General features: G+C 45.7%; 2 protein-coding genes and 1 pseudogene across 2 annotated transcripts in view; all 3 read right to left on the bottom strand.

Moving 5' to 3' along the window:
• Positions 1-1,526: 1,526 nt before the first annotated feature.
• Positions 1,527-1,646, bottom strand: LOC136658212 (5S ribosomal RNA; annotated as a pseudogene).
• A 6,022-nt stretch (positions 1,647-7,668) lies between these two features.
• SLC35E3 (solute carrier family 35 member E3) lies at positions 7,669-19,458 on the bottom strand. Its single transcript, XM_066634525.1, has 5 exons — positions 19,054-19,458; positions 18,334-18,444; positions 14,143-14,301; positions 12,306-12,388; positions 7,669-11,081 (listed from the first exon to the last, which is right to left on the bottom strand). The coding sequence occupies exons 1-5, from the start codon at positions 19,456-19,458 to the stop codon at positions 10,895-10,897; spliced, it is 945 nt and encodes a 314-aa protein (XP_066490622.1). The 3' UTR covers positions 7,669-10,894.
• Positions 19,459-22,919: 3,461 nt separating this feature from the next.
• NUP107 (nucleoporin 107) overlaps positions 22,920-23,475 on the bottom strand; it is a 43,547-nt gene continuing 42,991 nt past the window's right edge. The window contains 1 exon segment of the mRNA XM_066634524.1: positions 22,920-23,173. Within this exon segment, the coding sequence (XP_066490621.1) occupies positions 23,066-23,173 (108 nt within the window). The 3' untranslated portion in view covers positions 22,920-23,065.

Here is a 23,475-nt window from a genome sequence, read left to right as displayed (position 1 = left end):
GCTACCACATTTTCCAAGCTGACGGAACATACCAAGATCCAGGTCTACAGAGCTTGCGTCCTGAGTACACTTCTGTACTGCAGTGAGTCATGGACTCTCCACTCACAACAGGAGAGGAAACTGAGCGCTTTCCACATGAGCTGCCTCCGACGCATCCTCGGCATCACCTGGCAGGACAAAGTTCCAAACAACACAGTCCTGGAACGTGCTGGAATCCCTAGCATGTATTCACTGCTGAAACAGAGACGCCTGCGTTGGCTCGGTCATGTCGTGAGAATGGATGATGGCCGGATCCCAAAGGATCTCCTCTATGGAGAACTCGTGCAAGGAAAGCGCCCTACAGGTAGACCACAGCTGCGATACAAGGACATCTGCAAGAGGGATCTGAAGGCCTTAGGGATGGACCTCAACAAGTGGGAAACCCTGGCCTCTGAGTGGCTTGCTTGGAGGCAGGCTGTGCAGCATGGCCTTTCCCAGTTTGAGGAGACACTTGGCCAACAGACTGTGGCAAAGAGGCAAAGAAGGAAGGCCCGTAGCCAGGGAGACAGACCAGGGACAGACTGCACTTGCTCCCGGTGTGGAAGGGACTGTCACTCCCGAATTGGCCTTTTCAGCCACACTAGACGCTGTTCCAGAACCACCTTTCAGAGCGCGATACCAGAGTCTTTCAAGACTGAAGGTTGCCAACATGTAATAAGGGGTGTCCCCACTTCCACGAAAACACTAATTAAACTACAAGTACTGTGTAATGAGTGAATGGCAGTTGTTTGGCATCCATGGGAGATATGAAGAGGGGGCCTTCCAGGGCACCAAACCTACCTGTGACAAAACCACTGTGCACACAAGAGGCCTGTTTTGCCCCATTATCTCAACCATGTCCCAGCTTACATTGCGCATTCGCACATGGATGTATGTTATCAGCCCCACAGCCTGATTTTGTGCATCTTGGTTCAGAAGGCAAGCCTACTGGCTTACTGAGAGCAAGTCGGCCTTACTCTCAAGACAGCAGGACATGGCAGCTTTTAAACATCCCCTCTTTTGGCAGCTTTTAACATGGCAGATTTTAAACATATGCGCAACATGCATGCCCAACCATACATGCACTTTCACCCGCAAACACTGGCACATGTACAGAGACTGTCCTACACAAGTACTTATCACATAGATCCCAACTGACAGGTCGGAAGTCTTTCATTCCCTGCTGGCAGCTATACCAGCACAACAAATGTATAAACCACAGAGTTCCATTCAGATAACTGAGGCAGCAAGTATATGCCAGGTAAATAGATGGATCCTCTGCAGAAGAGTGTGCACAAAGGTCTTTAAAGTGTGACTGTTGCTAGAGAGCATTTCATGTGTATCTCACAATTGCCTAGGTATTGCACAAGAAATGGGTAGCTGCCTAGGCTTGTCCCTTGGTTAAACAGCAGCAGCAAGGAAGCCTTTGGATGATCACATCAAGGAGTGACATCTGTACAGTCATAGCTGATGGTTGGCAACCTTCAGTCTTGAAAGACTATGGTATAAGCCTACAGCACCCGGTATTCCTAGGCGGTCTCCCATCCAAGTACTAACCAGGCCTGACCCTGCTTAGCTTCCGAGATCAGACAAGATTAGGAATGTGCAGGGTAACAGTTGCTGCAGTCATAGCTGAATTGCCCAGGCAAACCTCTTAAATATAACACTTAAAATCCAAAAGTATAATAAACTGGAGTGTCCCCGACCTACAGCTGACAGATCAAGATCCTGCAGATCAACCTTTGCTCCTCTTATACAGAAACATTCCTAGATAACATAAGTTTGCAGTGACTATGTATCAGCAGCCAAGGCTGCAGGGAGAGAGCTGCGGGGTCATGATAACCTTTCATGAGTCTGTCCCCCTTTCCAGGTGCCTTGTCCAGCAGTTTCCTGGCTTTAAGTGTCTTTGCTCAATGGTGAACTGGTGAGGCAGGATATGGATTCTAAGAACATAAGAGCCCCGCTGGATCAGGCCAAAGGCCCATCTAATCTAGTTTCCTGTATCTCACAGTGGCCCACTCAAGATAACAAGTTACCTGTTGCCTTCCCTTGCATCTGGCATTCAGAGATAGGCTACCTCTGAAACCTGGCTGGTCATCATGGCTTGTAACCTGTGATGGACTATTCTTTCATCAATGTCCAATTTCCTTTTAAAGATATCTTGGCCTGGTGCCATCAGCACATCCTGCCGCATGGAGTTCCTCAGGTTAATCACATGCTGGGTAAGAAATATTTTCTTTTGTCTGTTCAAGCTCTCACAGTTTTAGTGGACGTCCCCTGGTTCTGGCATCCTGTTGGTTTACAGTCTGCCCTGCTGCCCAACAGACTCCCTGTCTGAGCTGGCTGGGGTGCCCCTGAGTTGGTGCTGGGAGGACTTCAATATCCTCACTAGGCACTCTGGAGATGTTTGCATGTGTTATGGCCTGGACTACATGTTAATAGTTCATTCAACATCCCTTTTGCCTCTTTTGATCCTGTTCTAGATCCTTTTCATCTTGTTTGGCCTGAGGATGTGGACAGGGTGCTCCGGAGTATGAGGCCGTCTCCTTGCCCACTTGACCCTTGCCTGGCTTGGTTCCTAAGCTCTGACAGGGACAGGCTGAGTAAACAAGAAGGATAGTTTGTTCTGAGGGAGGGGGTGTTGACATGTTTCACATATACACACACCCAAAGAAGCCCTCCATGGACCCTGCCATACTGGATAATTACCATTCAGTTCCAAACCTCTGGTTTCTGGACAAGGTGATTGAGCAGGTAGTGGCATCCTAACTCCAGAGTCTCCTGGATGAAACTGGTTATCTGGACCTCTTTCAGTCCAGCTTCAGGCCTGGTTTTGGGAGGGGAGGTGCAATAGTGGATTACCTAAACCAGGGCGTGGACACGGGGAATGCATCCCTGTTGGTCCTGCTGGACCTCACAGTAGATTTTGACATCATCAGCCATTGCATCCTTCTGGATTGTTTGGCTGTATTGGGGCTGGGGGGGCACTGCTTGCAATGGTTCTGGTCTTTATAGCTATTAGCCAAAGCTATAAAGACTCCAGAAGGTAGTATGGAGGGGGGGGGGTTCCTGCCATCACTCTGGCCTGAGGCATGCCAGAAGGTTTTACCTCACCTCCCATTTTATTTTACATCTATATGAAACAACTGAGAGACATAATCTGGGGGTTTCAAGCTGGTGTGGCAATCACCAATATTTGGATGAAACCCAGCTCTGCCACTGTGTTCCATCAAATGCAGTGCTGGTTTCCATAGGAGCCAGTGTTATAAGCCGCACACCCCCCCCCCCCCCGCTCCAGCCTGGGCACATTGCCTTCTTCATCTTTAGTTACAGAGTCATGCCATCTTTTCATGCCATTCCATTGAATGGCCACTGCACTCAATTTTCCCCATTTGTGCATGTTTCACATGTTCTAAAAGCGCACACAGCAACTACCACTGGTCAAGACTAACAGCCCAATCCTATCCACACTTTCCTGGGAGTAAGCCCTATTGACTCTAATGAGTAAGCCCCATTGACTCTAATGGGACTTACTTCTGAGTAGACATGGATAGGATTGGGCTGTGAGGCTCTTCAGCAGATGCTGCTATCCCATCAAAGATCTCACTTGACATTACTCTGCACTGAACCAGCGAAGCAGGCTGTGTATGTGTTGATAGAGAAACAGGCACTGCTTGCAGAAACACTGCAGCCTAGATGGAAAGTTAAATTTGCTATTAAAAATATCTCTGCAAAAGCAGACTAAGAAAGAATAGTCTGTTCTTGTGACTGCTCAGGACAGTCATTTCAGCCTCTTTTCATGACTAAGAGTTCCATGACTAATCTTTTAAAATCAGGCAGTGGTGACTTGCAGACTTCTCTTTCTCACTACTTAACTGGCAAATGTCTTCCTGTGAGCAAGACTGCTGTGCGGTAAACCTGAGTAGTTAAGAATGCAAGGGCTCTTCAGGGAGTAACCCAAGATGGGCTTTTTTCTGAGGTATTCTACCAGTAGGCAATATATTTCTGTAATTCTTATAGGCTACTGACTGTTGACTTTTATAGATACTCCATATTGGAACTTTGTAGTCCTGAATGCTGGCTGGTCATTGCTTTGTCAAGCTAATAGTTCAGGAAGACAGGGGGACAAAGCCAGACTGGTACCTAGGAATATTTGTATTGGCAACCTTCAGTCTCGAAAGACTATGGTATCGCGCTCTGAAAGATGGTTCTGGCACAGCGTCTAGTGTGGCTGAGAAGGCCAATCCGGGAGTGACAATCCCTTCCACACTGGGAGCAAGTGCAGTCTGTCCCTGGTCTGTCTCTCTGGCTATTGGCCTTCCTTCTTTGCCTCTTAGCCTCAGACTGTTGGCCAAGTGTCTCTTCAAACTGGGAAAGGCCATGTTGCACAGCCTGCCTCCAAGCGGGCTGTTCAGAGGCCAGGGTTTCCCACTTGTTGAGGTCCATCCCTAAGGCCTTCAGATCCCTCTTGCAGATGTCCTTGTATCGCAGCTGTGGTCTACCTGTAGGGTGCTTTTCTTGCACGAGTTCTCCATAGAGAACATCCTTTGGGATCCGGCCATCATCCATTCTCACGACATGACCGAGCCAACGCAGGCGTCTCTGTTTCAGTAGTGCATACATGCTAGGGATTCCAGCACGTTCCTGGACTGTGTTGTTTGGAACTTTGTCCTGCCAGGTGATGCCGAGAATACGTCGGAGGCAGCGCATGTGGAAAGCGCTCAGTTTCCTCTCCTGTTGTGAGCAAAGAGTCCATGACTCGCTGCAGTACAGAAGTGTACTCAGGACGCAAGCTCTGTAGACCTGGATCTTGGTATGTTCCGTCAGCTTCTTGTTGGACCAGACTCTCTTTGTGAGTCTGGAAAAACGCGGTAGCTGCTTTACCGATGCACTTGACCACCACTGGTCATCACCCTCAGCTCCCAGCTAAAACCACTGGAATGTAACATCAAGGACTTACAGCCTGTCTTGAACAATGACACTTCTTTCCTGTCTCAGGACTTGGGTGGTCATCCTAGCTTTCATTACATCCCAATGGCCATCCATTACAGGCAGCCTCCCAAACTGAAGCAGTGGCTGACCAACCCACCACATGAACACGCATATGTGAAATACAGACACATTTCTAATTTATTCTGGCATGAGGGGGGATATTTCCCTAGTCTCAACTAACTTAAATAGGCCTAGAGATATTCATTAGGTTGGAAATAGGGAGGATTTTAAGGAGAGAAATTGAAAACCAGGCAATTGTCCTTAAGATTTAAGGTGAAAGGTTGTAGCTTGTGAAAGAGATCACAAGGGCTTGAAAAAGTCATGCTCCTACTAAGTGATCCATCAAGAGAAACTGCATTTTAGGAATTCTCAAGAAGCTTTTGCAACAGGACCAGCAAAAACAGAATGCTGTTAAGAAATTGATAGATGAAGCCAGTTTGCTGGGAACAGTGACATCTTGTGGAAACAAGACAGACATGAAAATTAAGGTAAGATTCAGAAAGAAAAGTAAGCTAAGTTGAAATAAGGCAAAAGTTACAACTACTGTAAATTGCATCACTACACATACTTAACTGAATAGCAATTGTAGCAGTGCAAGATGCTGCTTTGGGAAACAACTAAGGCTTTTGGGGCCTTGTTGTTTGGTGGGAGTGCAGAGTGCACTGAGAAAGTTTAGACTTTTAACAGGAACAGCAAGGCACAAAGCAATGAATGAGCTGGGAGACAGATTTTAGAGGGATGCAGAGAGGCTGAAGCTGGAACAGATCTGAGAGAGCCAGTTGCTCCGCCTCTGCCAAGCTCTATTTATTCTTAAACAAGTGTCGCAATCCCTTGCAATACAAAGAGAGTTACTGAAGGTTATACTGTTTGAAAACTGTCTCTAGGCTGCCTCTAGCCGGCTTTCTAGCTAACCACAAATTCCATTGACATTGATAAGAACCGCTTCTTCATAACATCCTCTTGTTGACAGGCTACTGGGCTTCAGACTCAGCATGTTATCTAAGGCTGCAGCTTCTACTTAACAAGAACAAGGCAATGGCTTTCTGATGTGTCAGAATGCCAACGCAGGTGTGCCTGCACTGTTGCCATGTTCACTAAAAGCTTAATATTCTATGCATTTTCCTACAAGCAATTTATAATCTTTAAGATGTTGAAAATCTTGTTGTTTAGTTACTGGTCTGAATCAGTGTGTTCTTGGCAGTTTCTGATGGGCAAGGGGTGGGTCACCACAGTATCAGTCAACCCAAATTTATGCCGATTGGATTAGCTGTTCAAAAGTGATAATCTTTAGACTACTACCTGTACAGGCTCCATGACTATTGGTGAATATGTAAAAACAAATTTATCACTATGAATTACAGTACTTAACTCTGATTTCCATAGTCCTTCCAGTATGCACAGCAGTTCCATGCATACTGGACAGGAAAGCACCCTATAGTGGGGCACATAAATCCCTATGTTGCAGGAAGTACTGGGCTGTATTTTGGACTACTGTAAGCATCTCACATAATAGCCCTTCCTCTAAGCCAGGGGTCTCCAAACCCCGGCCCAGGGGCTAGATGCGGCCCGCAGCGAGCCTCTATCTTGCCAACAGCCAGCCTCTGATCCCGAGAGCCTCTGGACCAGTTGACCAAACACAACCAGAGTTGTGCTTGTGGGGTGGGCAAATGGGGGTCCATTTAAGTGTGTGCTTTCTTTCTTGGTCTGTGTTGGTGCTTGGAGAAGTCCTAGACTTTTGAGCCCATTCATTTATTCATTCATCTAAGTTCCATCTCTAATGTATTTATTTAAATTTTATATTTAATTTTTTCCCCAGTCCTCGACACTGTGCCCCAGATAATTGATGCGGCCCTTCAGCCAAAAAGTTTAGAGACCCCTGCTTGAAGCTGCCAAAACCTCAGGATACCAGAAGAGGCCAATCTCTATTCACCCCCACACCCAGCTCCTTGGATTGGGAGACAGTGTGTAGAGACTAGAGAAATCATATTCTTGCTCACCATTCACCCCACTTCCTCTTCTACTCTGACCCTCTTTTCCAATCTATGGAATAGGGGAGAAGCTTTAGAGGTAGAGTGGGTAGACAGAAGGCAAGATCCCTTGCCAATCTGCTGCCTGAACCAACTGACTGAGTAGGCCCCACAGATAGACCACTGCTGCCTGGGTGGCATTTTTTGATTGTGGCAATGAGAAGCTAGATCAATTGACAGATTACTCAGTGTGTGAGCCTTGAGTTTTTTCCTCCTTTGTATATTGAAAACATTTGCACTGGGCAATGAGACTTAAGGTATGTCAGTGGCCTCCATTCTTCGGATGAATGCAGGCTTGTCTACTTTGGAGACAGAGGTCTGATTCAACAGAAATATGTAGTGCCTCCGTAATGCTATTTGTGGTACATCCACAGGTACAGCCAAGGGTAGAACAGTATCAAAGCTTCCTGACAGCTTTCATAAATGCCAGGAAGACAGATGTTTCTCTTGTCCTTTTCAAGTCTACTGAAACTGAAGTTAGAAACGGCTAGTGATTTTCTCTCCATGAAGAATCAAGGTCTTCATTCTCCAATTCTTCTAAACCATTTTGCCTTCAATGTCAGCTATCATCTCCTTAATCCTCTTTTTTGGATCTTCCCAAACTTCCAGAGACAAAGTCCACAGGCAAGGCTAATATCGAGAATTATTTTATTCGTAATAAGCAACCCAAAAGGTACTCAATTAAAAAACTCTTCATTCTGTTACACAACACATTTTTTTTAAGCTATGGATGGATTATACTTAAATTGTGCATTTCATTGACATCTTTGTCACTGAGAAGACCAACTTCAGTGCAGTCATTTGTACCATTGAGTCCTTTACATTCCTATTGTACACTGTACATTTACATGACCTCTTATAATTGCAAATCATTGTATAGTTTAATGAGATGTGGAAACAAGCCTCTCCTACATCTGAAGATGTATGCACATGCGTGCATGGGGGGGGGGAGAGATTTATTGATGCCCAACTGGAAGAGACACTGTTGGTATGGTCCCTCTTCTGTTATCTTTTTAGACACAGCGCTGAGTCGAAGATTATAGCAGCTCTTTAATCCACTCTGTGGCTAGCGGCAATCTTGCATCTTTACGCAGCAGGCATTTGAAGTAGTCTCTTGTTCTTAATTAAGCAGACCCTTATGATGTATTTACATTTGAGAAAGATTGTGCACAACACAAAATTAGTGCAAACTGCTACACTGATGCATATATTGGAACAATATGCACGTGAAGATCTCACTGGCTTGAACCTATTTCTCTGCAGCCTTTTTGTTTTTTAAACAGTAAATTACAGATATCCAAGAAGATACTGGAAAATCTTTCATTTGTATAACACTCAACACAGAGCTGGTCAGGAGTTGAAATGGTCTTACTGCAACACTGGAAACAAATCTCAAACAGAAAAGTATAAAACCAGGTTATTGACGATTCCACTACAAACAGGAACTATTTGAGAAATGAATGACCCAACAAACTTGTTGGGGTCTGAACCCAGGAAATCACTCAGGTCCTGTGCACAGGAGGGAATGCAACAAACGCTGTGGTGAATAGACTGTTTGTAGCTAGTAACAAGTAGCAGCTATTCCTGATTGCTGACTCTGTGCAGCTGATTGTGGGTGTGCCTTGTGCATATAACAAGGCCGCAGACAAACACTCAACGGTGAGTGAGGGTGAGCGTGTAGGGTGGTGAGTGTGAGCTGGGGAAATAGGAATCAGGATGCCGTAATGTGTGTTGCTGTATGACTGACCAGTGTTGCTGTAAATATCCTTGTATATAATATATCTTGGTGATGGAACCTAACTCTCGTGTCAAATGCTTCTTTGCCTTCGGAGAGATTGCCTTGGACATCAGCCTCGAGTTTCTGTTGTGCTGCCGTTTGTTTTTCGCTCTGCTGGAGACTCCTACACTCCATCCCTAAACCTCCCACAACAGGTCACACTGCACAAGTCACTTTTGTGAGGTTGCTTTTTCTGCATTGTGCTGCTCAAATCACTGAACATATTTGGGCCTGGAGGTCTGGATCATTTTTTCTGTAAAGAGAAACCTTATCAGAGGAGGTGAGCCTTCAACTAACTTTTGCAGAGGCTGCTAAGTTCAGCTATTTAATCTTGCACCCATTACATTTCCTTACCATTACATGGACAAAACCAAAATGCAATACAGGTGGCTCATTACGTTATTCTAATTCCAAATGTGTGGGTTTTTAAACTGACCCCATAACAATTCTTTGATTGTCAAATGAACTTTGCTGCTGCTGAGGCAAAGCCAACATCTCTTTAAAAGCACAATATTTCAGTTTTGTATCAGAGCGGGCACCTCAGATTTATGGCTTCAGTCTTTTGTCAGAACTGGCATCTATTTTAACAGCGGAGGAAAGGCACACCGTTCCCCAGGATCCCTTGGGGAACCCCCCCCCCAACATGGCACAATCAATTAGTGCTGTTTATTCCAGGTTTCATCCTCAGAACTGTGGTAGAGCCAATATGACACCATAGCAGGTCAATTTCCACAGTATATGTTGGATTCCTAAGGTAGGATTACAGGAGGCCTGACACACTTCAGACAAGTATAGTTACTCTGGAGATCAGTTAACCTCTGTGGATGTTTCATTTCCCCCCATACATTTAATTTCTTCCCTCACCATGCTTTCAAGTTTCCCAGAAATCTGACATCTCAGTTAAGGCATTAGATCTAATCAGATCAAGAACACTCCCATTTCCTTATTCAAATACAGGAACCAGTGAGATGCCATGCTTCTGAGCCCTTAATGCTGGATTGGGGGTTCACACGAAGCATCTCATCAGCCCCCCCCCCCCCGCATTCACTTGCAAATTCCCTGCCTCCACCAACTTAAGGATGGCTAAACATTTCCACAATACCAATGTTAAATGCCAACTACAACCGGAATTTGAAGCCAGAGCCTGAAGCCAATTGAAAATCCTAATGAAAGGCAAACCCCGTTTAACATTACCTGCAGCTAAAATGAAGACTGAGCTAACTCTTACACCATAGTTAAACCCACTGGAAAACAGACACACAAGATGTGGAGGACTATATAAACTTGGTTAAAGGACTGGAAAAAGCATATCTGCACTGGCTCAAGATGGCCACTTAAACCTTTTGTACAAGCCATTGTTTGGCCCTGAAGATGGGGCCAGGAAAATAGTATTTCAAGTTACAGGAGCCAGCCCTGCACTGAACCGACAATGTTTGCAATGTTTTCTAAGGAAATCTGATCTAGCTGCAAAAGATTGCACTGTTCTAAGGTCTTCATAGTGCTGAAATTAGCTTTACTGCTAAACTTCCAGTACCCTAAAAATTTTTCTTCTCATAGATCTTTATGGAAGCCGTATCCATACATGAGCACATGAGAAACAAGATAACATCCAAAAAGACTTGTTAAGAAAATAAGAAAAATGAACTTTGGTTTCCATCGTTGCCCAACCAAGGAGGAAACATGTTCATATGACTTCACAATATCAGCGCACAGTCTCTTTTCTGACAAACAATGGTAATACTGACATGAATAGGAGGACAAAACGAATTCCTTTGGCATTTAATGTCACATCTGCCTCAATGAGTTAATTTGGCATGAACAGAAGAGTTTTCTTAGAACTGCCACTGTAACGATAAACAGTCTCTTAAATACAGAAATCATTTATATGTCTTAGAGAAAGCATGGACAAAGACAGTAAAAGCTGGATTGTATGTAGCGTCCTAATTAAAAATAAAAAGAACACTATTACAGTACTCTCATTAACAACTAGGATGCAGTTTCTTCTAATCCAGCTGTTTTGCTTGTTTGAAAACCAGTGCATATTAAAAGGACTCATCAGTAATCTGCATCAATATTGAATTTACGGACTTTGAACGAGCCTGCTCTTGTTCACTTCCTGCTCACTCAGTTTGAAGTGGGTGTAAGCTAAAATGCCAAACAAGGTGCAAGCAATGCCAAAACCTTGATTGATTGACAGTGGATCCTTAAATAAGATGTACCCTCCCATAAGGGTAATGCAGAATTTGAAGTGTCCGAACATATTGTAGCTGTACAGATTTGTTAAGGAGTGTGGATGTACCAACGTGTAAAACAATCTGCTGAGTTAATGTATACCCTCAGGTTGCAATCTTAGGCACGTTTGACTGCTTTACGTCCCACTGACTTCAGCAGGATTTAAGTCCATGGGATTTAAAGCAGCCTACGCTTGCTAGTGAGGGACGCAAGACTGCAGCCTGCTCTTGCTAGTGAGACAGTTCCCATCTTTCTGCCAACCCAAGTTTTTTTATTTCAAATAGTTCTCTGTTACTATATCTCACCATCTGCCATGCTTTACGTTGCAATATTCATGTACTCATTCTCCACAAACTGAAATTTTTTTCCATCATTCCCTCTTTTATGTGGAGGGACAAGAGTACATCAAGCATTTGAACACTGAAAAACGTAGGTTTAGCGGCCTCTGTACAGGCATGATTCAGACAAAAGGAGTCCTCCCTCTTCCCTGGTATTTAAGGGAATAGGCTGAGATGTACACATATCATGAATAGGTATGACTGGCTTGGGTCCAGACGGACTGGGTTAGTATCATTTGAACCAACCCAGCTTGACATAAAGCTAAGCATTCCTAAGCCTGTCTTAAGTCAAGGAACTAAAAACACATTTAACTCTGCGTGGGATTGGGACTTAAGTCCTGCAAATTAAGAAACATAGAAAAAGATACTGCTTTGGAAACACAAAGCCTGTTGTATGAGGTGATTGACTCTTGGCTGGGGGGGGGCAGGTGCTCCACTGATCTCAGTCCTTAACCCAAACAGCCCCCCCCCCAAATGGATTAGTGACAAAACAAATGCTCAGCAGGCACTTTGGTCCCAGATTCAATCCCTGGTTTCTCTGTTTAAAAAGAATATGGGGTATCAGGACCTCTACAGAGGCTTTGGAGAGCCACTCGTAGTTGGATCAGAAAATGCTGGGCTAGATAAGCAAATGGCCCGATTCTGTACAAGACAGTGTCATATGGTAATAGGCTGGTGACATTCTTAGACCTTTTCTTAGGGGTGTGTGTAACACTTGCAGATAGGAAGGAAACCTCCCCTATGCCCTACTCATAAGCAACACAGCAGGGTTAATTTTTGTTGTTGTTCTCATATTCAGAACAAAACACATTATTCATCAGGCTGGTTTGCATCTTAATCTCCTTACTATATTTAAAAGAGACTGACCACTCCAGAAATATTTTTCAACTGAAAGAAACAATGAAATCAAGAAAAGGATACGTGACTGGCGAAGTATTCCCAATGATCCAGTAAATAGTTAAGTTCACCATAAAGGCTATGACTGCAGAGAGGATAACCATAAGCTATGGATTGAGAACACACAAAATGAACATACCTAAAAACAGAACAGCTGTAATATGCAACAGAATAGACTGAGCCTAAAATTAAAATGAGCAAAGTGGATTCTGTAGGAACAGAACCTGTGTTGGTTTTTAAAATATACAGTGGTTCTACAGAGGTTTTCCATTTTAAGAAGAGGCATGCAGTTCAGTTATGCAAGTAAACTCCCACAGTGCTCAGTGAGGCTTACTCCCAGGTAAGTGTGCAAAGGATTATAGCCTGAGACCCAGGAAGCATTAAGAAAGCTCCAGCAAACACAACTGAAGATGGTGTCAATGAGGTCTTTTCACACCCTGGAAGTGTTAAGTAGTGTGAACCATCTGAATTAATATAATAAGCAATGCACTTAACACCACATTGGACTAATTAAGCTCAGAATGTCCAATAAATAGAAGCTGTGAAGTTTGTAACTAGCTGGGGCCCCTTCAGGCAGTTGGTGACACCTGCAAAACCCAGAGCTCACAAAGGCCAATCAATGGGCTGGGGCATCTTCCTTATGAGGAAAGGCTATGGTGTTTGGGCCTCTTCAGTCTAGAAAGGAGATGCCTGAGGTGGGTCATGACTGAGACATACAAAATTATGCAGGGGATGGACAGAGTGGATAGGGAGATGCTCTTTACACTCTCACATAACACCAGAACCAGGGGACATCCACTAAAATTGAGTGTTGGGAGAGTTAGAACAGACCAAAGAAAATATTTCTTTACTCAGCGTGTGGTCGGTCTGTGGAACTCCTTGCCACAGGATGTGGTGACGGCATCTGGCCTGGATGCCTTTAAAAGGGGATTGGACATGTTTCTGGAGGAAAAATCCATTATGGGGTACAAGCCATGATGTGTATGTGCAACCTCCTGATTTTAGAAATGGGCTATGTCAGAATGCCAGATGCAAGGGAGGGCACCAGGATGCAGGTCTTCTTGTTGTCTGGTGTGCTCCCTGGGGCATTTGGTGGGTCGCGGTGAGATACAGGAAGCTGGACTAGATGGGCCTATGGCCTGATCCAGTGGGGCTGTTCTTATGTTCTTGACTACAATTCCCAGGAAGCCTTGCAGGTCTCTTGTTGTCTGGTGTGCTCCCTGGGGCATTTGGTGGGCCGCTGTGAGATACAGGAAGCTGGACTAGATGGGCCCTTGGCCTGATCCAGTGGGGCTGTTCTTATGTTCTTAAACTACAATTCCCAGGAGGCCTTGCAGGTCTCTTGTTACCTCATGTGCTCCCTGGGGCATTTGGTGGGCCACGGTGAGATACAGGAAGCTGGACTAGATGGGCCTATGGCCTGATCCAGTGGGGCTGTTCTTATGTTCTTGACTACAATTCCCAGGAAGCCTTGCAGGTCTCTTGTTGTCTGGTGTGCTCCCTGGGGCATTTGGTGGGCCGCTGTGAGATACAGGAAGCTGGACTAGATGGGCCTATGGCCTGATCCAGCGGGGCTTATGTTCTTAATGAATGTTGGAATCCAGTCCCGATTTAGTTCAGAACATGCCAGCCAACATAACCAGTACTCCCAGACTGGGACATCTTTATTTTCCCAGGTTTGTGGCAATTGCTCCAGAAATGGTATTTAGCCGAAATTAGGGGTTTTTTGCTTTCTGTGCTCCACGATCACTAGTACATTTCTTCTTCGTATACTAAACTACGCATGTCCGTAACTTTTCACCAAGTGCTTTATTGTTATTGTTAAATAAAAAGAATACAGCATTAAGCTTTCAAAGCTCACCACAGCAGAAAGCGTCCAGGGTCCAAAAATTCCACCTTCTCCAAATACAGGTTCAAAGAAAGGTACAATACACAACAAGATACCGCAGGACATGGGGGCTTGATAGTACAACAACTGCATAGAGTTGACCTGTAGCTCATGTTGTTTTGCACCTACCCACTGAAACAAAGAAAAATACATGGTGACATACAACTCCATACAACATACATGGTGACATACAACAACAAGGTGCAAAAGAGAGCGACTAAGATGATTTCGGGGCTGGGGCACCTTCCTTATGAGGAAAGGCTACGGCGTTTGGGCCTCTTCAGCCTAGAAAAGAGACGCCTGAGGGGGGACATGATTGAGACATACAAAATTATGCAGGGGATGGACAGTGGATAGGGAGATGCTCTTTACACTCTCACATAATACCAGAACCAGGGGACATCCACTAAAATTGAGTGTTGGGCGGGTTAGGACAGACAAAAGAAAATATTTCTTTACTCAGCGTGTGGTCGGTCTGTGGAACTCCTTGCCACAGGATGTGGTGCTGGCGTCTAGCCTAGACGCCTTTAAAAGGGGATTGGACAAGTTTCTGGAGGAAAAATCCATTACGGGGTACAAGCCATGATGTGTATGTGCAACCTCCTGACTTTAGAAATGGGTTATGTCAGAATGCCAGATGCAAGGGAGGGCACCAGGATGAGGTCTCTTGTTATCTGGTGTGCTCCCTGGGGCATTTGGTGGGCCGCTGTGAGATACAGGAAGCTGGACTAGATGGGCCTATGGCCTGATCCAGTGGGGCTGTTCTTATGTTCTAACTCCTAATATGAAAGCAAGGGCCGTTACAAGCAATCTTGTGCGACTGCTGCCAAGTATTGATGCACTTCGACACCAACACAAAAGGCATTTATACATCTCATTTATCCAAATTACTTCCAAAAGTTCAGACTGCTGGGTTTTCTGTTTACACCGTCCCATGCTGACCTGAGAACCACCTTAAACTAGATGACAAAGGGCTCAGTTTTGAAGGGTTCCACTAAATCCAGGAGGGTGCCCGCATGGCTAACCAGCCAAGTTAGAGAGGCTGTGAAGGGCAAGGAAGCTTCCTTCCGTAAATGGAAGTCTTGCCCTAATGAGGAGAATAAAAAGGAACATAAACTGTGGCAAAAGAAATGTAAGAAGGTGATACTGGAGGCCAAGCGAGACTATCAGGAACGCATGGCCGGCAACATTAAGGGGAATAATAAAAGCTTCTTCAAATATGTTAGAAGCAGGAAACCCGCCAGAGAAGCGGTTGGCCCTCTGGATGGTGAGGGAGGGAAAGGGGAGATAAAAGGAGACTTAGAGATGGCAGAGAAATTAAATGAGTTCTTTGCATCTGTCTTCACGGCAGAAGACCTCGGGCAGATACTGCTGCCCGAACGGCCCCTCCTGACCGAGGAGTTAAGTCAGATAGAGGTTAAAAGAGAAGATGTTTCAGACCTCATTGATAAATTAAAGATCAATAAGTCACCGGGCCCTGATGGCATCCACCCAAGGGTTATTAAGGAATTGAAGAATGAAGTTGCAGATCTCTTGACTAAGGTATGCAACTTGTCCCTCAAAACGGCCATGGTGCCAGAAGATTGGAGGATAGCAAATGTCACGCCTATCTTTAAAAAGGGAAAGAGGGGGGACCCGGGAAACTATAGGCCGGTCAGCCTAACATCCATACCGGGTAAGATGGTGGAATGCCTCATCAAAGATAGGATCTCAAAACACATAGACGAACAGGCCTTGCTGAAGGAGAGTCAGCATGGCTTCTGTAAGGGTAAGTCTTGCCTCACAAACCTTATAGAATTCTTTGAAAAGGTCAACAGGCATGTGGATGCGGGAGAACCCATGGACATTATATATCTGGACTTTCAGAAGGCGTTTGACACGGTCCCTCACCAAAGGTTACTGAAAAAACTCCACAGTCAGGGAATTAGAGGACAGGTCCTCTCGTGGATTGAGAACTGGTTGGAGGCCAGGAAGCAGAGAGTGGGTGTCAATGGGCAATTTTCACAATGGAGAGAGGTGAAAAGCGGTGTGCCCCAAGGATCTGTCCTGGGACCGGTGCTTTTCAACCTCTTCATAAATGACCTGGAGACAGGGTTGAGCAGTGAAGTGGCTAAGTTTGCAGACAACACCAAACTTTTCCGAGTGGTGAAGACCAGAAGTGATTGTGAGGAGCTTCAGAAGGATCTCTCCAGACTGGCAGAATGGGCAACAAAATGGCAGATGCGCTTCAATGTCAGTAAGTGTAAAGTCATGCACATTGGGGCAAAAAATCAAAACTTTAGATATAGGCTGATGGGTTCTGAGCTGTCTGTGACAGATCAGGAGAGAGATCTTGGGGTGGTGGTGGACAGGTCGATGAAAGTGTCAACCCAATGTGTGGCGGCAGTGAAGAAGGCCAATTCTATGCTTGGGATCATTAGGAAGGGTATTGAGAACAAAACGGCTAGTATTATAATGCCGCTGTACAAATCTATGGTAAGCCACACCTGGAGTATTGTGTCCAGTTCTGGTCGCCGCATCTCAAAAAAGACATAGTGGAAATGGAAAAGGTGCAAAAGACAGCGACTAAGATGATTACTGGGCTGTGGCACCTTCCTTATGAGGAAAGGCTACGGCGTTTGGGCCTCTTCAGTCTAGAAAAGAGACGCCTGAGAGGGGACATGATTGAGACATACAAAATTATGCAGGGAATGGACAGAGTGAATAGGGAGATGCTCTTTACACTCTCACATAATACCAGAACCAGGGGACATCCACTAAAATTGAGTGTTGGGCGGGTTAGGACAGACAAAAGAAAATATTTCTTTTCTCAGCATGTGATCGGTCTGTGGAACTCCTTGCCACAGGATGTGGTGCTGGCGTCTAGCCTAGACACCTTTAAAAGGGGATTGGACAAGTTTCTGGAGGAAAAATCCATTATGGGGTACAAGCCATGATGTGTACGCGCAACCTCCTGATTTTAGAAATGGGTTATGTCAGAATGCCAGATGCAGGGGAGGGCACCAGGATGAGGTCTCTTGTTATCTGGTGTGCTCCCTGGGGCATTTGGTGGGCCGCTGTGAGATACAGGAAGCTGGACTAGATGGGCCTATGGCCTGATCCAGTGGGGGTGTTCTTATGTTCTTATGATGTTAAAGGCTCTGGGTGCACTGTTTTAAGTCACGTTTCTCCTTCTGAAGTTCATATATTTCTTGATCAAGTTAGGCTGCAATCCTAACCACACTTTCCTCAGAGTAAGCCCCACTGAACAAAATAGGACTTACTTCTGAGTAGACCTGGTTAGGACTGTGCCCTAAGTGTACACGGTGGTTGCCACGGTAGTGCCAATATACTGATATGTGGCTAACAAAGCCTCTAGACAACCTAGGAACATAATCCCAAACCTTCAAATCACGCACACAGAATACTTGCTGTGCTATGGTACTATATCTGCTTTGCAACAATAGACAAGTTAATGTTTGAATCTCTCTGTACGCGGAATCTCTCTGTCAAGATGCTCAAGGCTATAGCTAAAGTCTTATGCTTACAACATGGGTCTTACTTCCTAGTAAACATGCATAGGATGAGGCTGAAAGCGCTCACAATCTTTCAGATACAAGGGCATAGTCGCTTCTGGAGAAAATCGTTGTTTTTCAAAGAGATGCAAAGTAAATGCAAATACTGTTTGGTTAGCAGAATCATAAGTATTTGTGCCTGGAGAGGTGACTTCACTAAAGAGCTCAGACAGTTAGAGGGCAATAAATAAGAGTTGCCCTCTCTGAGTTATGCTGCTACGACAGAATGGCATCTCCTGGATGCTTGCAGCCATTATGGTATGCCAGGAAGCCCATAATAAAAAAAATACAACGCAACTTGCAGCATAGGAAACATAGGAACAGTTTCACATCAGCTATGGTGCAGCCCTGTGGGCTCTTACAACATGCCTCATTCTATTCAAGCACTTCTTAAAAGAGGAAGGGGTGCACAGTTCACTTGCATGCAGTTTCTGTTGCCTTCAATCAATATTGAATACCTTGGTCTTATCAAAAGAACACACTGTATAATCACAGTCCCCCCATTCATGACCCACAATGGACAGGACAACAGTTGGGAGAAAAGACAAGTCTCAAAGCATTAAAATGATTGTTTTGAATCTAAAACTGCACCTGATAAAAAGCTACTTACCACTTGATAAACTGATGTAACCAGGACGCCAAGAGACGCATACACCATTCCAAGAAAGTTAAATTTCACATCGTAGTAAGAATTGAGGAACACACCTAAAATGATTGGAATCTACAAAGGAAAAAATATGTGTGAGTGGTCTATACATTCAGTGAAGATACAATTCAACAGATATAATTCAGTGAAGATACAATTCTTATTTACAACCAGAGGTGATTTAAATTGCTACTCAGAAAAAGACTTGATCTACAACACAATACTATGCATGTCTATTCAGAAGTAAGTCCAACTGAGTTCAACGGGACTTAAATCAGGTGATTTGGTACAAAAAGAATGAACTCTTGCTTGCTTAGAATCACAGTACATATTTTTCACAGCTCATTCTGTGAGGTGCTGCCAGAACTTGGACTGGTGCGAATCTCTACTCCTGCAAAAAGCACTGCTGCTTGGGCGGTTGTGTTGTGTGGGTTGTGTGTACTTGCACAGCCCCATGTGGAGGAGCTTTTCGAGGGACTGTGGTGAGGAGGCTCAGCCTCACCTGCCCGCCCACCCGTGCGCAGCGGGAAGGGGGGCCCTGAGCACGTGCAGGGAGGCAGGACCTGGCCTGCCTCCCCCCAGTGACCTCTGCGCAGTGTGAAGGGTGCCCCCGGGCGCGCGCAGAGCGGAGGACGCCCCGCAGGGGAGGCAGCGCCTCCCCAGCCCCACTCACCCGTGCCTCACCAGCGTGAGCTTGACGCGCGCGGGGGCGCGTCGGCCGTAGACGGCCTGCTGCAGGAGCAGCACGACGGGCGTGGTGAGCGCCTTGGCCAGCTGGTAGGTGCCGACGGTGTTGCTGCGCAGCGAGAGGTTGGTGAGCGCCACGAAGCCGCAGAAGCTGAGCGCCAGCGGCAGCACCTGGCCCGGCCGCAGCGCGCGCGGCGCGAACACGCCCCGCGCCCGGCACGCGCGCAGCCCCAGCCAGGTGGCCGCGAAGTGCAGCAGCGTCAGGCTCAGCGCCGGGAAGCGCGCGCGCTCGTACAGCCACTTGTTGGCGAACACCACGCCCGTGGACGCCGCCAGGTTGGCCGCCAGCGCCGCCGCCAGCCGCCCGGGCCCCGGCCCCGCCGCCGCCTCCTCCGGCCCCATCGCCCGCGCCGGACACGTGGCCCCGCCGCAGGATCTTCCGGCCCGCCCCCCGCCCGCCTGCCCGCCCCGCGCCTGCTCAGCAGCGGCTCCGGAGCCCCGCCCGAGAAGCAAGCCCCAGAACCCCTTCGGCCTGCCGAGCGCGGGCAGCCAGTCCCTCTCAAGCCCCGCCGCTCCAGGGGAGGCAGTGCGCACAGGTGCCTCAAGGCTGCAGGGCTTCGCGTGCTGGACTCCTGCCAGGGCGATCTGGGGAACGCCTGCCTTCCCCCAGCTCCATTCCAGCCCCCACCTCCGGGGCACTTTGCATTCAGGAATCCCAGCTGGCAATTAAAACCCCCCCAGCACCCCACTGCTGCAGGGAAAGCAGGTGGCAGACAACAAACTCCTCTGATTTTTCAAGTAATCAGCCAGCAGCCTCTGAATAGATGAAAAAAAAATGCGTCTTAAGTCCTAATTACAAAGCTTGCCTTTATGTTACACCTTGATAAATGGGAGACCTACAAGAATTTGCTTTCCTTCTCCCCTGAAGGAATCACCTGGGAAGGGGAACATGCTTCTCTCTCCTCCCCTCCCCACCTTGTCAATGGCACAGCTTTTAATCATTTCTAACATGTCTGTGTGGGAGAGTTCAGCATGTGTGCCATCCTTGTTGGGGTTCCCTACCAACATGCCTTACTTGAGGAATACCCAAGAATGGAAAAACCTACTTCTGTCCATAGATAGTCCATTTTCTGCATGACACATGATCGAGTTTGCTATTAAAAGGAATCTATTACCAAATTAAAAATAAACCCTACATGTATAACATACATCTTATAAATATCTGAATATATCGGATACACGAGCAACTAAAAATGGATTCTCTGAAGAATGCCTTTTTGTATATTACAGACTTACAGGGAGAAGCTAGTTTAATAGGAGAAAACAGTTGGAGTATTTCTGTACAGTGGCACTTCTCAAATACCAAAGACTCCTTGGATGAGTCTGAAGTTCAATATTCCTGCTCTAGCAGACCACACCGTAGTTTCACTATCAAACAAACAGAAACACAAATGCCCTGCATCTAGATCACATGCAATGTATATTTCTAATGAAGTTCCCAATCTATCTTCATCTCGACTGACAGATGGGCGGGTGCTGTTCCTTGATCAAGAGAACAGTTCTCCAGAAAGTAGCAACAAGATATAGCTAGAACCCTAAAAACATGTGGCTTCAATCTTGCTGACTTTAGTTGGACTCCATTAAAGGAATGTACCTAAGACTCTAGTCACTTAAGTAGTACTGTCGCTTTACACACACAGCTGCCCATCCAACTCACTGCCCAAGTACCTAGACTCCATTGTTTTCTTGTCACAAATCTAGCTAACATAATACTTACACAAAGTTTACATAATATCAAAATACAGGTGAACCCGGTGTTATGATGGGTTCAACATATGATCAAATACGATTGACTCTGCAGTAAAACAAGGCTCACTGGTGTGCAGTCCAAAGTCCAGCTGAAATGTCTGCGTGACTTCCTCTTTGCCGACGATGCAGCTGTCACTACCCACTCTGCCAAAGATCTCCAGCAGCTCATGGATCATTTTAGCAAGGCCTGCCAAGATTTTGGACTGACAATCAGCCTGAAGAAAACACAGGTCATGGTTCAGGATGTGGACTCACCTCCCTGCATTACAATCTCTGCACATGAACTGGAGGTTGTCCATGACTTTGTGTACCTTGGCTCAACGATCTCTGACACTCTCTCTCTTTATACCAAGCTAAACAAACACATCGGTAAAGCAGCTACCATGTTTTCCAGACTCACAAAGAGGGTCTGGTCCAACAAGAAGCTGATGGAACATACCAAGATCCAGGTCTACAGAGCTTGCGTCCTGAGTACACTTCTGTACTGCAGCGAGTCATGGACTCTTTGCTCACAACAGGAGAGGAAACTGAGCGCTTTCCACATGCACTGCCTCCGACGCATTCTCTGCATCACATGGCAGGACAAAGTTCCAAACAACACAGTCCTGGAATGAGCTGGAATCCCTAGCATGTACGCACTGCTGAAACAGAGACGCCTGCGTTGGCTTCGTCATGTTGTGAGAATGGATGATGGCCGGATCCCAAAGGATCTCCTCTATGGAGAACTTGTGCAAGGAAAGCGCCCTACAGGTAGACCACAGCTGCGATACAAGAGGAATTTGAAGGCCTTAGGAGTGGACCTCAACAGGTGGGAAACCCTGGCCTCTGAGCGGCCCATTTGGAGGCAGGCTGTGCCTTTCCCAGTTTGAAGAGACACTTGGCCAACAGGCTGAGGCAAAGAAGAAAGGCCCATAGCCAGGGAGACAGGCCAGGGACAGACTGCACTTGCTCCCAGTGTGGAAGGGATTGTCACTCCTGAATTGGCCTTTTCAGCCACAGTAGACGCTGTTCCAGAACCACCATTCAGAACGCGATACCATAGTCTTTCGAGACTGAAGGTTGCCAACAGTCAGTCACTGGTGTGCAGACCCTTTCAGCTGTACAGCACTGCAACTGGGTCATGATGCTGTCTCCGGATGCTTGGCAGTGGCAGTGTTGAATTTCCAGGTTGCTGAGCTCCGCCCTATGCCATGGTATGCAGCTGCGCATGTTACAGGGAACATAGGTGGGCAACAGCTGTCAATTAGCAATGCAAGTATTTGCTGGCATCTCAGCCAACAGCAGTGTTTTTCACAGCACAGCTGTGTGAACAGATGGAAGGATACAGCCAATGCAAATGCAAGCCTTCTAGGCAGTGTCTCAGCTGGTGGAAGTGTTTTTAACATAATGGCTGCATATATGTTGAAGGAAGAATAGAGCCTTGTAATTTGTGTTTTGTAATTACAACAGTATGTAACCTGATAGCTGTGGCCACTAAAGAGTGCAATAGGCACCTTTTAGAAAGGGAAATAAGCTTGGTTCTGTGATGGAAGCTTCAGCTTCCAAGGTATCGAAATGAATTACCTCCAAAGAGTGTTATTTTTTCACATTACAATATTTTCACAATACAGTGGTGTCTCTCAAATGGATTACCATCGTAAAGTGGGGTTGGCTATGCTTTCAGTCTTACAATATTTCAGAAAAGTTGAATAAATCTTCCTTAAAACTTCAGACCCAACATTTGGCCTGTTTCTTCCCTGCTTTTGTTCAGATTTCCTGCTAGCTTTTTAAAACATTCTTGCCAATATTAAGTACATCTAAATGAGATGGCCAGTTTGAATACAGAGGACATGGTATCCTGTGATGAGCCTCTCAAAAACAGAATTTTAGTTGGAATGTTTTCCTTGTCATAGTTGTGGGTTTAGACCTACAGCTGTCACAATAATCTGGCAAGCCCAAGCATCTTCTTCATTTGGTGTATTTAAGTGCTGAACATTTTTCATGTTAAACCCAAACAGTCATTTGTAATTTTATTGAGAAAACATAATACAAATGTAAACCAAGTAGTCTGTCATTTTACATATACTAATATTCATATACAAAAAATTCTCATAAAATGCATTGAAACCAGTAAATAACATCTTTACAACATTTCTATAATGGACTTGATGTTCTCTCACACTGCCATTCCAAATCATTTTATTACCTAAGGCTGGTTGATCTAAGACTGAATTTCATATCCAAGAGGATCAAGCCCTTGATCCAAAAGCATGAGGGAAGATTCCCTCAGCTTCTGCAACAGCTTCCAGAGGTCATCTTTAGAGAACACCTGGAGAGAAGGAGAGACGTTAGGCTCAACTGACAGTGTACAGAGGTGCTGATGTCAGCACATACTACATGAGAAGCAGATTAATATAAACAGTTTAAAGTAGGAAATGAGTAATGGTTCTCATCCATAATAATTTCTAATCACAAGGCTTGGAGGATTCTGGTTCAAGGAAGCTTTTAAAAAACCTATTGTCTGTATTTTTCTACCTTAAAAGCTGGCATGCATGAAGATAACCATCAATTATGCAACCTCTTAACAGAGAGACTTCGGCTGCAATCCTATCCTCACTTTCCTGGGAGTAA

This window comes from Tiliqua scincoides, chromosome 7, assembly GCF_035046505.1.
Source record: "Tiliqua scincoides isolate rTilSci1 chromosome 7, rTilSci1.hap2, whole genome shotgun sequence".
Lineage (NCBI taxonomy): Eukaryota > Metazoa > Chordata > Lepidosauria > Squamata > Scincidae > Tiliqua > Tiliqua scincoides.
Note: the sequence above shows the minus strand (reverse complement) of the source record. Positions and strands in the feature narration are given on the sequence as shown.

Coding starts and splice junctions, on each gene's coding strand:
- SLC35E3 (XM_066634525.1), bottom strand. CDS start 19,458: ATGGGGCCGGAGGAGGCGGCGGCGGGGCCGGGGCCCGGGCGGCTGGCG. Junction 18,445..19,053: donor CGCGCGTCAAGCTCACGCTG/GTGAGGCACGGG, acceptor TTTCCTTTGTAG/ATTCCAATCATTTTAGGTGT. Junction 11,082..12,305: donor GGGAATACTTCGCCAGTCAC/GTATCCTTTTCT, acceptor AAATCTGTACAG/CTACAATATGTTCGGACACT.